The sequence below is a fragment of the Zonotrichia leucophrys genome, chromosome 4 (assembly GCF_028769735.1).
Source record: "Zonotrichia leucophrys gambelii isolate GWCS_2022_RI chromosome 4, RI_Zleu_2.0, whole genome shotgun sequence".
NCBI lineage: Eukaryota > Metazoa > Chordata > Aves > Passeriformes > Passerellidae > Zonotrichia > Zonotrichia leucophrys.
Window position 1 is genome coordinate 4,466,962 of NC_088173.1, and position 16,670 is coordinate 4,483,631.

At 36.7% G+C, this 16,670-nt stretch overlaps 1 protein-coding gene across 2 annotated transcripts in view; it reads right to left on the reverse strand.

Moving 5' to 3' along the window:
• The window catches only part of SMIM14 (small integral membrane protein 14), a 55,212-nt gene that overhangs the window by 13,336 nt on the left and 25,206 nt on the right, over window positions 1–16,670 (reverse strand). For both annotated transcript variants that reach the window (XM_064710293.1, XM_064710294.1), the window contains exon 2: window positions 9,779–9,889. In XM_064710293.1, the coding sequence (XP_064566363.1) occupies window positions 9,779–9,853 (75 nt within the window). In that variant the 5' untranslated portion in view covers window positions 9,854–9,889. The remainder of the gene's footprint in view (window positions 1–9,778; window positions 9,890–16,670) is intronic.

Sequence of the window (16,670 nt, forward strand, 5' to 3'; positions counted from 1 at the left end):
TATTAAGATTTTTCTAATCAAATGTGGAGGGGAAGTTTGGATGAAAGTTTGTGGAATAATGGTAAAAAGCTGAACCAGACTTCACCTGTTCTCAACAAAACCCTCAAAAAGACTTCAAATACACTCAGTGTTTTCAGACTGGGAACATTACAGAGCTGATGAGAAAAATTTGAACAGAGAAGTGATTCTTCATATACATTAACTCCTAGATACTTAAAAACAACATTATTAACAATTATTTTGATTTTTATTAATACTTCAGAGATCCTTGTGTGGCTGAAAGTGTGAATTCAGTGAAAGACTAATAGCTGACTGTCTGATCTAACATCTACTAAAGTCAGCAACAGCCTTTTCATCTTTTTCCATATATTCTAAAACAGTCCCTTAAGAAGAACACAAAAATTAGGCAAGTGAAACATAAGGGCGTATTCAACAAAAGAAGAGAGTGAAAAACATTGCAAAACTAAATATTTATTCTATTAATAAAAAGGATCATATCCAAATTTTAACATTGTCTGTGCAGTTTGTCATTCAAATATAATAAATGGCTTAGTGCACATGAGCCAAACAATGAATTACTTTGTTTTTTATTGTCCAAAATTAAGTAAACACAAATTGTAAACAGCATGAAAAACAGCTAAAAAGAATCAAAAATTTACAGTTTTAGTACAGTACAAACTTGAAAAAATAAAAGTAAATATATTAATTAAAAATGTATATTATTTAAAATACAACTGTGAACTTTCATTTCCTCCAAGTACATTTAAAGTCTTGAATTGCCTAAGTTAAAGTAATTTAAATTAATAATCCCCAAAGCACAAGAACTCTTGGTCAATAGGAATATTTGGTTTCTATGAAAGCCCTGATAAGTTCCTGGAAGAGGCAGGAATGGCAGAATCACAGCAAATCAGTGCTCACTTAGTGACATATTGTGAATCTGAACTCAACACAATACCAAGAAAAAAGAAGCAACCAAGTTACTTCCAGTGGTAAGAGAAAAAGGCTTTTCCTCACTCCTTCCCCATGACATTCAAATTTTGCATTCCAAAAAAAAAGGTACATTTCAAACAGCTCCTAGCTCCATTTTTTTGAGACTGTTCTTCCTTTGTTTCCCTTTTCCAAATGATACAGATTGTAGCCCTAGTTCACACTAACACAACAGTGTTTAGATGCTGCTCCTTTGAGAGAAGGACAGTTTCAACATGCCATCTTGTGGATCAACAGCATCCACCCATCCAGCACACCTGAACCCTGCGTCCTGCTGCTCCTCTTTCAGCAGATGCCATGTTATGGTAGGAGTCTGCACAGCTTTCAGCAACGAGAACTTCCACTTTTTACAGTCCCCAGCTGTGAACAAAACGTGAACAGCCACACTGCTGGTGGCCTCTGAAAACTCTTTTGGGAAGACACCATATTAACTAAAGCTTGTTTTGGTTTTTTTTTCATGTGCACACAAACATGCCACTGTGTGGTGAAAACAGGGTGTGAAGTTTCACTGCATTTTAGCTGCTCCACAAAATCACTGCAGTCCAAGTGAAACAGTAAGCCCAGTGAAAACAGCTTCATCTAGCTAAACAGAGACCTTGTTTTTCCACCACAGGGACCTCAGCCACCAGGACAATTTCAGTCTTCCTTGAAAGAAGTTAAGCTGCTTTGCATTGCTCATCACAGATACCTGCTGTGGAGAACAAAATGCACACTTTGTCTACCTATATAGTAAATAGTTCTTGCTTCAATTCCTCTGCTTCCTCTTCAGACCAGTTTAGTGAAACTCTTCAGGTTAATTTTCAGAGTTTGCTATGCCAGAGTTCAAGTGTCTCACAATCTCTGTGACTGATCCTGCAATCTCTGCTCAGACAATTTGTTTTAAAGTCATTAGCATATACCTAAAAAAAAGATTCAGGGTTTCTATCCAGTGTGAACTCTTTTTCCTGAGAGTTAAATGTATTATTAAGAGTTAGGAAAAAAAAAAGGACAGAGCACACAAAGATGAGGGAGATACCAATGATCAGACAGCTCACGAGTTTTTTCAGGAGAAACAGCAGCATAATCCCTGTCCAAAAGCACTTTCCAACTCGAGAAATGGTGTACTAAAGAGATAATGAAACAAGAACAACAGGACTCATGGCAGGAACAAAGCAGTCTAGTGTGAATGGCAGATGAGGTGAAAATATATTATTACTATACTCTTTATGTAGGGATAAAATAACTACATTTTAGAAGAACTTCTGAGTCCACTCAAAGCAGAAATAAGTCCTCGGAAAAGACACAAATGAAAAATTAGTAAGTTCATGAGACAGGTCAGAGAAAGACCTCCATACAAGAAATTTTGATAGATGAAAGCCTAGAGAAATGTGTGAAAGAAATAGATGAAACAGGTACAAATATAAGAGAGCAAAAATACATAATGGTGGGAATGAAAAGAATAGTTAAGTAGGAAAGCAAACAACTAAATTGATATGGTCACTTATTCCATGAATACAAGTAAATTTAAAATGGAATCAGAAAGAGTGTTGATAGAAAATTTTACGTGATAACGAGGGCAAAGTATCATCCCTTGTGAAAATACTTTTTTGCTATTTAGACCAGCTGGAAGCTCTGCTTTTGCTCTCCAACAATGCCAGAAGATGAGAACACAATGGCATACTCCTGATTGCAATCTCATGCTTTTGGGTAATGAAATCATTGTTTAAGCTTTGTTGGCAGCCCTGTCTGTTCTCTCCAAACCACATAAACGATCTAGTAAACAACATGATAAATAAATTGCTATGGTAGGATATGCCAGCCCTGAATACAAGCCAGGCTGCAAATTGAATTGCAGCATTATCTGTAAGAGTTCAGATTTAAAGATGCAAAAAATGACACCTACATGCATTAGTCTGCTACAAGCTGGCAAAGAGAAATAAGAGGAAAAGAATGGCATACTGATGGAATTTAATTGTCTCTTAAACTAGACTAGCTTCTCTTAGAGGAACAAACAAGGAAAAAGTGAACATTGCCTTCCCCACTTCTTCATTCTCTATGAGTATATGCAGAATTAAAATAAATTATTGTTCATACAAGGACAGAATAACAGTATGAAATAAAAATACAGAGCCTGGTCCTATGAGATGGCATGTAATTTTCTCCCCAATTGCAAGTGAGAGAGAAGGATGGTTGCTACATTTCAAAATAATACTCCTGAATTACAAACCAACTTTTAAGACCCAGAATAACCAGCCAGTAATGACAGAAGGAGAACATTAACTTTCATATTGAAAGGCATGACATTTTATGGAGGAAGGTGCATCAGAAGTCCCAGGGACCACTACAATCTGGAGTCCTGATCTGGACACGAATACATTCTTCTCTTAATTTTTTCATTTGTTCTGGGATTGCTGTTTCACCTTGGTGTCATATAGATCTTTCTTTTTCACACTTCCCTCACTTCCCTACAATTGCTTGACTTACTGGTACTTTATTTTATAATTTTGCTGACCTATGATATCAATGACATCCTCCTTTTACTGAATGCAAAGCAGAATGAATTAGCAGTGAAAAGAAGATGAAACAGTGATGATCAGGACCATTACAAGGAGCTCACAGCATCTCTGACTATGTGAACTACTAGACAACAAATACACAAGCCAGAATATTAAACAGAGGCATCTGAACATGTGCACAAACAACATACATATCTCCCCAGAGGACATTTGAAAACTTACCTCTAAAATGAAAAACCAAAATACGTATAGGTTTTTGACCTAATAGTTGAGTATCTTCTCCAAAATTATGCATATTAGCAAAAGAAAAGTGTACTTCCACATAGGCAGCCTTGAGGAAAAGGCTTAGAACCCACAGTTCCAAAAGATACAAACTACAGTTTGCTCTAAGTGTTGATTACATGAAGCCTGAGAGAAAAAGCATAATTTTCTCCTTTTTCCTCAAAAGAGATTGCTGTAACACATCTCTTGTCATCAGAGTTCAGCCATTCATAGTACAGGTTAGATCTATTAATTATTTCTGGAATATCAAGCTGAAAGAATTTTCAGAGCATGATTTTTTACACTGCTTGCAATACACTATGCATACCTTGAGATGATCATGAGGAATGACAGAGATTTTTCCTTTTTTTCCCCAAATATATATTGCCTAAGAAGGAGCACTTTCAAGCATACTACAAAGCTCAGGAATGCGAAATGTAAAGAATGACAGACATGTTCAGAAAGCCCTGATTCCCAACTCCTAAGAGACTCAAGTGGACACCACTTTTCACAGCTGTTTTCCTTTCTAATATGTCTACAAAATAGTCTCCATTTACACTGTTTGAAGTAGAATTAGATTCTAGGCTATGACATGCACTGGCAGTACATGAATTCTGTAATACAGTTTTTGGCCTTAGCCTGTGCAACACCAGTACCTTGAGCACTCAGTGAAAGACAGGAAAATGCAAGTCAGTGGAGCAAGAGCACTCAGGTCCAGTCTTACCCTCTGCCACTCCAACCCTGGGTCTTATTCTTTTGGGCTGGGTCTTATTCTTTTGGAAGGCTTCTCCACTGCACCCCTGGTGAATGACAGCTTCTCTGTCCTAATGAACAACCTAAAGTTCAGCTGTTGGGAAGGTCCTCCTTGAATCAGCTTCAATGCAAAGGACAAAAGGGGCAAGTGAGAGCAAAATGCAGTTTCCTGCTCTTGGGATGTTTGGCTAAAAACTATAGACTAGAAGAAGTAGAACCTGATATATAAAAAAATAGAAGGCAAACACCATGGAACGTGTGTAAGAAGTCTCCAGCGCAACCTTCATATTTAAAGGACATTTTAAATTATAAAAGTGTATTTGGTATAGCTCTGGTGTGCTTTCAGTAAAAGTCCCCATCAGTAAGGAAAGCCACTTTTGCTGACTTAAGTTGGGCTTCGCTGTGCTAACATCTTGAGAGCCTTTCAATCATTTGCAGCACATATCTATTTTAGTAATCTGTGGTTTTTTTATGCTGTTTACACTAAGTCCCCTTTAGCCAAGACTTGTGGCTGGATACGATGCTGGATACTATCTCAGACTGTGCCAGTTTGAAAATGTAAGACTCTAAAATGGCCTGGTCAAAAGAATTATGCGGCAACTTGATTGACAAAAGACTTTTTGAACCAGTTATGTTCAAATAGTTTGAGAATTTGCAACTCTTGCTATAAAAATCTAGTGACAAATCAAAACACAAGAGAGATTAAAATAGAGAATGATTTGCTCTATACCCCGAAGTTTTGATATAGCAACATAACTAAGCATGGACCATTACTTTGCAATTAGCTACTGAAGGACAAAACACGAGATTGTAATTTCCACAGTGGTTTGTAAGTAGAATTGTTGGCAGATTATCAAAATGGGTCCTTTTACATTATAGAATTAGGAATATTTTGGGTTAAAAAACATACCACTCATTTTTGTAAAAACCAGTATGAGAGAATTCTGAAGCCAGTTTTTGTAAATCAAATAATACTGTACCAGAAGGAGACAGAAAAAGGATGTTTACTTGACACAAAGTCATGTGTATTACTGGCTTGCTTGGACATTTCTGGCCACTCTAAGCAGTCATAAGCAGGTTTGAGTCTTCACGGAAGATGCTCCATGTATGATTATTCCTCACCACATAAAACACATAAACTGTATTTAATGAGACTGAACTCATTAAACTGTGTTTAAGTAGACTGAAAACACATAAACTGTGTTTTCAGTCTAGTTTTCAAACTTGAACTGACCCTTGGGCCAAGATCAGCCACACCTACTAAGAGACCATTGATATCCAGAGGAGTAACATAAGGAAATCAGAGTTTTGTACTACAAAGTAAGTGAAAAAAGGGGAAATAAAAAGGTTTAATACAACATCATTCTCATCTAGGGATCTGCTGCCTTTTGCCAAATCTAAGACAGGAACCATTTCCTCTGGGTACACAGAATGTCCTTCACCGTGATTCTTTCAAACAAGCATTCCCCTTGTCTGACAGATCCCCCCCAATAAAACAACTTGCTGTCATTTGTTGTTCCTCATTCTTGAACTTTGGCTCTTTCTGTCAAAGTAAGTTTTGCAGGGGGAGGAGACTGAACTGGAGATAAAGTCATGCAAGCTAACAAACCTGTCATTGTCTTTTGACAATTCTGGTGCATCTGCAGAGGATGGAAAATCTTGTGATATTTTTCTTCTATGCTTACTTCCTCTTATGGAAGTTCCCAATTAACTGCTATATCCATAGAGTAAACAGTGAACCCAACATACAATAGCCAAATTGTTATTACACAACACCACCAAATCATAACAGACGGTGCCATAGGTATTACATACTAGAAATTATATTTTTGAAGTCACAGTCAAAAATTTTAATTTTTAGTGTTTCCTAGGAATATTTGGAGATCATAATATCTGCTTATTAATTACAATGGCCATACTACAGAAACTTACTCGTGTGAAATGTTCATATTTTGACACCAAGGAGAACCCTGAAAAATTTACTTCAGTTTACTTCAGGAAAATTATAGAGCATTCAGCATAAAATAATTCAATGCCACTTAAGCATGTATATATACATTGTAAGAACTTTGTGTATGAACAATATCTCCAAGTTAATCTAATAAGCAGCAAAATATCTTTTAAAATATTATGTATATTAGAGATACACAGTTCACTGACTATAAAATCTTCATGGTATTATGAATTAAGAAGGAAAAAACCCAACAAAACAAAGACCTGCTTAGTCAAGGAAAATGAAAGATAAATAACCAAGCCACATAACTAAGTAAGAGGTGGACTTTTAAACAGCTTTCTTGTTTGTAATTTCCTGTGGTGTTGCTAACAACAGAGAGCAAGAAGAGTTTAAATGACAATAGCTTTTCTTTTTTCATTGTACTAGCATTAATTGTACTATGAGATGAACTGAAGTCTGCATTTCAAATAGAGATTTAAACTATATGCTATATAAAACCTCCAAAGTAATCTATTCAACCACAAATTAAACTTTGAATGCCACATACACTTCATAAGAGTCTCAAAGTAAATATACCAATTAAACTAGAAGTTAAAATTATCATATTGGAATTTAAAACAAGAACTTCAGGTTCTAGAGGCAGACTTCTTGACTTCCTTCTGATTTTGGAATAGCAGTGTCATTCAACTCTCCTGCACAGTTAATTCTAACAGAAATCCTGTGTATTTGAATGAGCTAACTCTACACATAATAGTCACAACTGAATATACTATAACTTACTTATTAGCAGGAGCCTTAATTCTTATCAGTGCTGGTTTAGATAGCTATAAACAAATTATTCTGTAAAAATTAGTTTACTTAAACAGAAGTTTAAAACATCTACAATGAGTCATGGGGGTTTTGAACAATGTCTGGATTTGCACAATTATTGGATTGAAAGACCTTAAAAGTAACATTTTCACATCTGGGCATCTCCTATAATTACATTATAATCCTGTTTTAAATTAGATTCTATTAAATCTTATCTCTGAACTTCTGCATTTACAATGCTCAGTCTGGAGACAATTGCAAACACTTTGTTATACAATTTGCTCCAAAGTCCTGTCAAGTATTGCCAGCTTTAATACCATTCAAATGTACTCTGGTGTGTTTTATACCTATCTATATTAAAAAGAATCAACAATTAAATACATATAGGGAACCATTCTGGGTAGACAGCATGTTTGGATATATTTTTCTCACCCAGACTCAGAACAGATCACTTTGCTTTGTTTATCAAAATTTTGATTTTGAAGTTAGAGTTTCAACTTTTAGAGGCAGTGTGTACCCAGTCTCCATTGAGACTTGTGGGGTTCAGCAATTTTGAGAACCAACATCCACATGTTCTTTTTAGCACAAATAGTAAAACTTCTGTTTGCTTATGTCGTGTAAGACTGAGTGACAAAACAGCAGCTTAGAAGGCAAACTCTTACTGAAGCATAAAAGTTACAGATGCAAAAATGGCTTAGCAAGTCTCCTGCTGAGATCATAGCACAGGTTACTTGAGGATAGTCTGGCTGCTGACTGAGACTTCTGAGACTTTTCTTCTCTAGATTCTGCTAAATTATCCTAGCTAGTGATTTGTTCTTATAAATATTTAGGAGCATCTGCTTTGCTTTTTAGAGAGATGAAATCTGGAATTTCCCTTTACTCCTCACAGTTCCAAGTGCTAATTGGTATGATCTTTTTGGAGGGTGAATATTGAGCAACAAACTGCATTCTTGCAACTACACAGAACACTGTTAGACTGCTCTTGGTGACTGCCCAAGAGCATGCATCTATTATGTGCTCTGTCACATTCATAACACAGGAACTAGTGATCCTCCAAATGATCCATTTTTACCCACCTCACCCTGCTTGCAGCAGCCCAGGAACAAAACCTCACACACATTTGTGGCATTTCTTCTAACTTTGGACACAACTCACTTACACTGTTCATAACTAGAACCCTCCAGCTACAACAAACAAAACTGGCTGACCAGTGTCATTGCATGTCAGTACCTTCTAGCAAAAAAACCAAAAAGATTAAAAAATGCTGAATGTTTTAATTCAGAGGGTGAAAATTCTGAACCGTGCTAGTTTAGATTTGCATCTGACAAGCCTGAAAACATGAATCCTCCTTTCTTCCTCCCAACTTTTGAACTTGGTTCTGGGGTTCCTTTCTCACGACTTCAGCCTGTGTTCAGAAGCCTCAAGGTTCTGAAGAATCAACACAACTGTGGGATATGGCACAAACATCATGTTGAAGACAAAAAGAAAATCCTTCTTGGGAAAGAACATAGATGATTTTGAAATTGTGCCTCTAACTGGGAAGCATTAGGATGGCTAGGCCTGAGGCAAAGGCTCCACAGAAAAGACAACTATTCTCTACAGAAGTCTCAATTTTCTGCACCTATGTGTCAGCAGCACCTTTCCAAAATACTGTTAAGAAACCTCTTGAAGAAGGGCCTGATCCTAGAGAGAATCTTCTTCACACAACTGCCTTGAACAGTTGACGTACTCAGTAACTAAAAATAATATTAATTTAGGCCCTAAGAAAGAAAATGCGATAAAAACAAACATATGAAAATCAATAATGGGAAGTACATCAAATGAAGCTGATGTATACTGTAATCTTAAAAAGAATTTACCAAATTAGAGCTGTAATCAAATTCACCTAACTGCTCACAGTTCATAATTGTTAATGTTATTTTGAAAGTATATATACTCAGAAAAAAAGAAACACTTTATAGCTTATTTTTCAATAGACATTGAATTAAGTTCAATACAGAAACAAAGAAACAGCTATTTTACAGGTTACAGTTAGAGCAATGTACATAACTTGCTCAAAGTTGCTCAGTCTATCAATGACATGGCAAGAAACAGAACTCAAAACTCAGACTCACTGGACTCTCAACTTCAGTAGTTTTAAGAGAGCATTTTTAAAAATTAGACATCATTATCTTGCCATATGAGTATGTGCAAATTCATATGTGTGGAACAACCTTGACCACAAAGACTTTGCTGGGTAGTTTCCTTGGTTTTATGCAGACTGAAAAAAAGGCATTAAAAGAAACCTTTCAAGAGAAACAGTGTGAATGGTGTCAAAATGCAGCTCTGGGAAAAAACCAGAAAGCTATCATTTGTATTGACTCTTCAAAAGCTCATCAGAAAGTTGGATACACAAATTCTAACTGCATCTACGTGCTACTGAATAAGCAGAATCAAAAGCACCAGTAATTGCAAATCTGCAAGAGCTGAAGTAGTGCCTGAATAAGCACCCTTCCAAATATCCTCATGTTATCCTTACCAGATTAATCAGTCTTCTCATTGCATGTTCATGTGAGCAAATGCATTCACAGGGATCAAATCCACCTTCTGCCATGGCTCTCTGGATAAACCTGAACTTGTCTCTGAACACCTAAGAGGAATAAGAATAAAAGGACAATGAACTCTTTCTCAACTGACCTTATTTTCCAGAGACTCACACATCAAGTTTCAGTTCATTTAATGCCAGGGTGAAAAAGCAAAACAAAGCAGGGTAATCCTATTATTCCTTTGGCGGTATGAATGAAGAAGTCTGGTATGTGCAGTTACATTTTGATGTTGCTGAAAACACTGTCTCACACAAATTTTTTTTGCAAGACTGTGTTTCTCCTCTGGGTTTTCTCACATACCAAAATGAAATACATCCTATCAAAAGAAGCACAAAGATTAAATTCTTGTCTCTCATCTGCACAGTGGGACTCTTAAGTATACATATACAAATTGAAAGGTCAGGGGAACTTTTACTCCTAAACCCTAATAAACTGCTGGCATCTTCCCTCCAGATCAATGTACAGGAAAAGAATTTAAAACTCAGTAAGTTTTTTGCTAAAGGAAACAACCATCTTTGTTGTATATTGCAAGCAAACAGCAGGGGTACAAAAGTGAATGTACTTGGAAACACTTTAAAAATGGAGTTATGCACACTAATTTTAGATCAAAGAAGTAGGTGAATTACTTAGCAATACAGAATGTTCAAAGAAGCTGTAATGGACATGGTAGGAAATCAAATCTAGATTATTCATCTGCTAAAATCACTCACACCAGCCATGTCAGGCATATTCAAATGTATGTTTAGTATTTACCAATAACTTTTAGTGACTTAATTGAGGGTCAAACCATGCAGCAGACTGCAAGGCATTTCTACTCTTGTGGTCAAATCTGGGATTGATTTCTCTCAAACGACGACTCAGGATATATTAGGTAGTTCTGCAAAAGCATACTTAAGAAATACTTTTCACTTGCCATCCATAAAGCCGTATTCAGAAGGTGTTAAGCGTTGCATGCACTCAGACTCTGATGTGACACAACTGGCAAGCTTGCAAAAAAGACAAACACAGCAGTGCAGAGCAGATGCAACCTCTCAATTCCTAAAACAGGTACTTTATGAAGGTACCAGCCATTTGATAAGGGTGTGCTGAATCAACAGACATGTTCTGCAGTCATTGCCTATAAAAACTTACAGCCTCAATCACACATGAGCATTTTAATGTTTCAGTGTCACTAGTAGGAAGAGGCAGAACCTATGTGGCTGTAAGACATCTTCATTCAACAGAATGTAACACTGCTACAGTTCTACGCTCTTGGGGGGAGAAAAACACAAATGCATTTCAGAAGTCCTTCCTTTGTTAATGCCAACTATTCTTCTGAATAAATCTTTACCATGCTGGAGAGACCAGAGAGTAAAAGAAACTGAGAGATATCTGTCTTAATTATGGAGTTTGAACATCAATGCCCTTAATCAGTTAGGATCTCCACTTTTTAAAATGAAAACTGAAAAAGGAAAAAAAGTTGAAGTGATGGAGGAAATTTTTTTTGCCTCTAAGAAAGCACACTCTGGCTATGTAGTAAGATGATTATGTAGCCCACAAGTCCCTTTGAAAAGAAAACCAGGCCCAAGATCGAATTTTTCAATGAAGAGGTAATCAAGAACCAGTAATTGGAAGCTGTAATTAACCAGATTGAAAAGAAAAGCTAGGCATACATTTTTACCATCATAGAAGCTGATCAGTGCAACAAACTGCCCAAGAAGCAGTGGGATTTCCCACCCCTCACTGCATTCAGATATGCTTCAGTAAAATACAGGTTCCTGAGTAAAGTACAGGAGCACCCAAGTTCATATAATGGCCTCCAATACATAGGAGATCAGATGATCTAATAACTATTTTAAAGATTTATTGTAAGGCTACTACACTAACTTACATGAAATTATTTCAGAACCACTAGAACCCCATGATAGCAATAGAAGAAATTCTTTAACTACACAGTCTCCCTGAGTACCACACCAAGCAGAGGAGCATTTCTAAAACAATCTTAGGATAAGGAACAGATAAAAGCACTGATTACTAAACAGTGAAAAATAGGATATAATACTGACATCCACAAGAAGGTATTTGAACAAGAAATGAACAAGTTGCAAAAAAGTATTTAATTGTAACTTGAAATAATTTAGGGGTCAGTAACACATAATAATGTCACAGAAATTAACAGACAATTGTTTATATTAAAGGGGACTGAACAAAAAACAAACACCAAGTAAGAGTCACCACTGCTAAGACCATGATAACATTCTCTATAGAGCATATAAGAGAAAAAAATTAGACAATAAACAGGAAAAGTTAATCTGTCATACAACATCATAAATTTAGGCGGAGGTGAACTAAAAGGAATTTACCCCAAGGCACCTGTACATGACCAATTACCTCAGTGATGTCTAAAGAAAGCACAAGACACATCACCAAGTAAAATGCCATCCAAACTTTGAACAAAAGATCTCTTTAAAGCTTTTCCACCTTCACATGATTCGCTGAAACGAGTCATCCTTTCTTCCCTCCAAGCCTACAACAAACTCTTTCATTGGCAAAGAACCAATATATTTTGGGAATAGCACTAGGTTTTCCCCTAAAATAAAGTTGCTAAAATTGGGTTAGTTTAATATTCTTAAAATCCAGGTAAATAATTCCCCTTTATGTAATTATTTTTGATGGAACTGAAGGAAATGGAGATCTTACATGTCTGCCCAATTACAAAGAAGAGAGAAACACTCTATACTATAAGACGATTTTCATGTGCAAAATGTGACTCACATGTCTTTATTTCTCTTTAAAACATTCTTGAATTAACTGCACACCTCAAATGCATAAAGTACCAAGCTCTGTAATCAGATCTTAAGCTTTATTAGCATTTTGTGACCCTGTAAAAGAGACTAGTATTTTTATAGAGCACAACGCAGGATTTCTTGGCTCCTTAGGCAGCCTGTTTGTATCAAAACCCTGTTGCAGAACTGCAGCGTGCTTCCTGCCTGCCTCCCGGTACTCGCAATTGTCTGATCTCACGTCAGCAGCTAACTTGTTCTGCTCAGCTCTGACCTCTTTGCTGTGAGTCACACAAGCTCTCCACCTTTTGCAAATACAGTCCTTCTACACACAATCTACCACAATGGGAGTATGGGCTCTCTTCTTTTCCTCCTGACTTGGAGAAAGAAATAAAATGCTTGTAGCTTTCCTTTACTTATTATTTCCAGTATGGTTTTTTGTTTATCATCACCTTGTTTTCCTTGGAGTTGACAGAGCTGGTTTGTATCAGCTGGTAGGATCACAGCAATTGGTAAGGCTATGATGTGAAATACCTGCAAGTCCTCTGACGGGCAGTGTCTTTTACACAACTCAAAATTACCATATTTTGGATTGGCCATGTTACTGCTAGCACAACATTTAAATCACAGCATTTACAAACAGCTGGAAGACATGGTCAGTAAATATGCCAGAGCTCTCTATGATAACAGCTGAGAAGATATCTATTATGGCCTGCAGACTAGCAAACCGACAGAGAGCATAATAAAGGAGAAAATTAGTAAACATGAATAAATATGATGTACCATCAGAGAGTCAATATGACCATTCCAGTGTAAAGAGGCCCACAGAGGTAATCATAAACAGAACTGCTGAAATTAAAGCACTGTGGTCAGAATTTGAATTACTACAATTCAGGAGTAAAGTGGAGGATGGTCTCTGATGATTTAAGTCAGAAATAAAAGCCCCCCACTACTTTTTGACTTGAGTATCTTTTTGAAATTGCAGCCAGTGAAGCCATATGGAAAATATTTCTAGTCTCTCATGATTTAAAAAATAGCATTCTCAGTTATAGTAACTATTGTAAATTGTTTCTTTTATTATCTTCCCCACTCCCAGCCCTACAGCAGTGTGTTATATTTTATACATCCTACTATCAAACCCACAATCTTTATGGCTACAATCTGGCTTGGGGGGGGGGGGGTTGTCCCTAGAGATTGTTCTGTATTTTGAATTATTGCAATGACTATACATTATTTCCCAATTCTGCAACACCACTCCTGAGTAAATTGCATGCAGCTGGTGAGCTCTGGGAGACACAAATGATACTCTGCCTTGCTCCACTGTAATAATTACAAAACTGGATTCCTTTCTACTGTGAAGGCAAAGAATGTTTGTGCATTTTCCATGTGCTAGATGCCCTCCAATGCAATTCTAATATGATGCTGATTAGCAAGATGGTCAAAGTGTACACATTGGTCATCTCTACTCCTTGGTATAAAAGACTGTCTAGAAGTATTTATCACACCAGTATTTGAAGAAAGAGTAACTTTATATGATACACAGATCAGAGTAACTTCAGATTTATCATGGACTAAACCAGGCATCTTCAGATCAAAACATTAAATTCATCAACTCTTTTCTGTCCTGGATCCAGGCACTTAAAATGTAGACAATTACAAACACGATAAATACACTGACTGAAGATTCCCCTGCTAAGAACTATTTTCACTGTGTTGCTATTTTCCTGAAGACTGAAGGTAAGAAATCCTTGGGAATAAAAATACCTCATAGCACAACAGGCAAATTATATAATCTTGCCACATTACTTTAAAGAGAAACAAAAATCCTATTCAGATCCTTGCTACTGTTTTCCAGCCAACTGCAATAACTTGGAATACAATTGTCAAATACCTCAAAGAAGCCATCAAGTTAATTTTACTTTTGAGTTTAGTTTGGGAGAAGTGCGGCAGAACAAATGAAAATCGATATAAAATTTAAAATAAAATTACAGAAAAAAAGCAAATTAATTGCCCTGCCTCTTGCAGGCATTCTGAAAAATTATAAAGGGCTAAAATAGCAAAAGCCATACACAGAGCACAAATGATTCACTGGCCCAAAGACAAAGTGCTCATTTTTATCTTACTGTCAGAGGCAGAAACCCTCTCTCTTTTACTCAACCATTATCTTATATAGTATACACATTTACTTAAAAATTATGTGTTCCCTTGCCTTTTCACCTGGATCTAAGCCATACTAGTATCCATGTCTTCTCACAATACCTGACTCTTTTTGTAATTCTTCTATTCACAGCATGCTCCAAGTTTGGTTCTTTTGTATAATCTTTCCCACCTCCAAATATTTTCTTCTAGAATCAAAATCATCCTGTATGATTGGCCTCATAAGATGACATAACACCTTTGCATTCCTGCACATCAAGTCCTGTCCCAGAGAAACTACCAGGCACTGGGACTGTGTGACCACAGTACCCATTAACTCAGGGAGTGAAAATTGCTTCAAGCAGGAAGAGATTGGTGTGATAAATTCCTCCTAAAACTCCTGATCACTGCTTTTATAGGAATCTCTCCTCCTCCTTGGCCATTCTGCCCCCTAGGTACTGTGAGCACTCAGGGGGTAACTGGGACCACAACTGACTTGTTACTGGGCATTTCAAAATGCCTCTGGGTGCAATCCAAAATCCGTGTCTGATCCTGCCTCTTCTAGGGAGTGGTCCTCTGAACCCTGCCTAGTCATACAGAGCCCAATTCAACATCTGTTAGCTGTACAGTAAAATAACAGATAAAGGTAGGGCAACACTGTTTACTAGTCACCAACCAAGGGAAGACAAAATATTCCAAAACAGTGAATCCCAGACGAACTCAGAATTTTCTGTATTTGTTATATAATGCATTTTCCTGTTGATTACCATCTTTTGTAGTATTTTTACTTCATGGACGTCCCACCCTCCCACAGAATCCTGAGTGTTTTGTTACTCTTCTGATGAACTACCTACATCCAAATCACTAGCCTATTATTTAACTTCCTGAGTAAGACAGGGCAGGGAATTTTATCCACTGATTTCTGCAGCATGTGTTTCTTCAGACTAGACTGCAGCACAGAGGGGGGAAACAATATGCACGGATTTTGGGGTTTTCTCTTTAAAAAGCCAAACAGATGTATGTGTACATAGGACTGTCTGATTTTACCAGCACATAGCTTTGTAAAATTTCTAGTTCAATTGCTACTATCAGAAATGCAACACATTTCCTATCACCAGGGCAGTATAGAGGAGGAACAAGGCAAAAGCAGTAGCAGAGCCACCACTCTGCTAAAAAAGCAAAGGAAGGCAAACTAAACAAAACTACAGGACAGTGCAAGGAAACAAAAGCATTACTAATTGAATAGGGAAGAAACTTCACAAAAGGAACTATGAGAATAGGGACAAAACTGAAGAGAAAAATAAGCAGTACTTTGAAATAAAGAATGCTATTCTGTTTGAAGTTAACAGGGGCATGATTCTAAGGCAATAGAACCCACAATAAAGACAAAGACACCACACTAAATCAAAATCAATCCAGAAGCCAAGGGCCTGGTATAAGTAACCAGTGGAGGTGGTCTTCATTTTTTATAAAAATGTTTTAAATTGTTGGGGTTATAAATTAGCAAAAATAAGCTTGAAGTTTTCTAGGAAAACTTCCTTTACAAAGCAACTTCCTCTGTTCAAACAAGGCTAAAAATAACTTCTGCAAAGAAGAATCTTGTATACAAATCAATACTAATTAAAACATTCCAAGGATCTCTTCTGCTCTATTACTGTAATTTAGATAGTTCAAGTAAATATTCCCTCATAGAACTAAAGCCTGAAACATGGCAACATTATACTTGGCTTTTTTATAATGTTGTTTTTAATCCCTTTTATTAATAACCCAAGAGAAGCTCTCTCTCATCTCTTTCACACTTACAGCTGCACCCTATTTTTACTGGAATAAATACTATGACTCTCATCAGATTTAGTGCACCAGGATCTAGCAGTTCTGCATGACCACAGATCTCTAGAGAACTATTGATCTTGTTCTACCAGGCCTC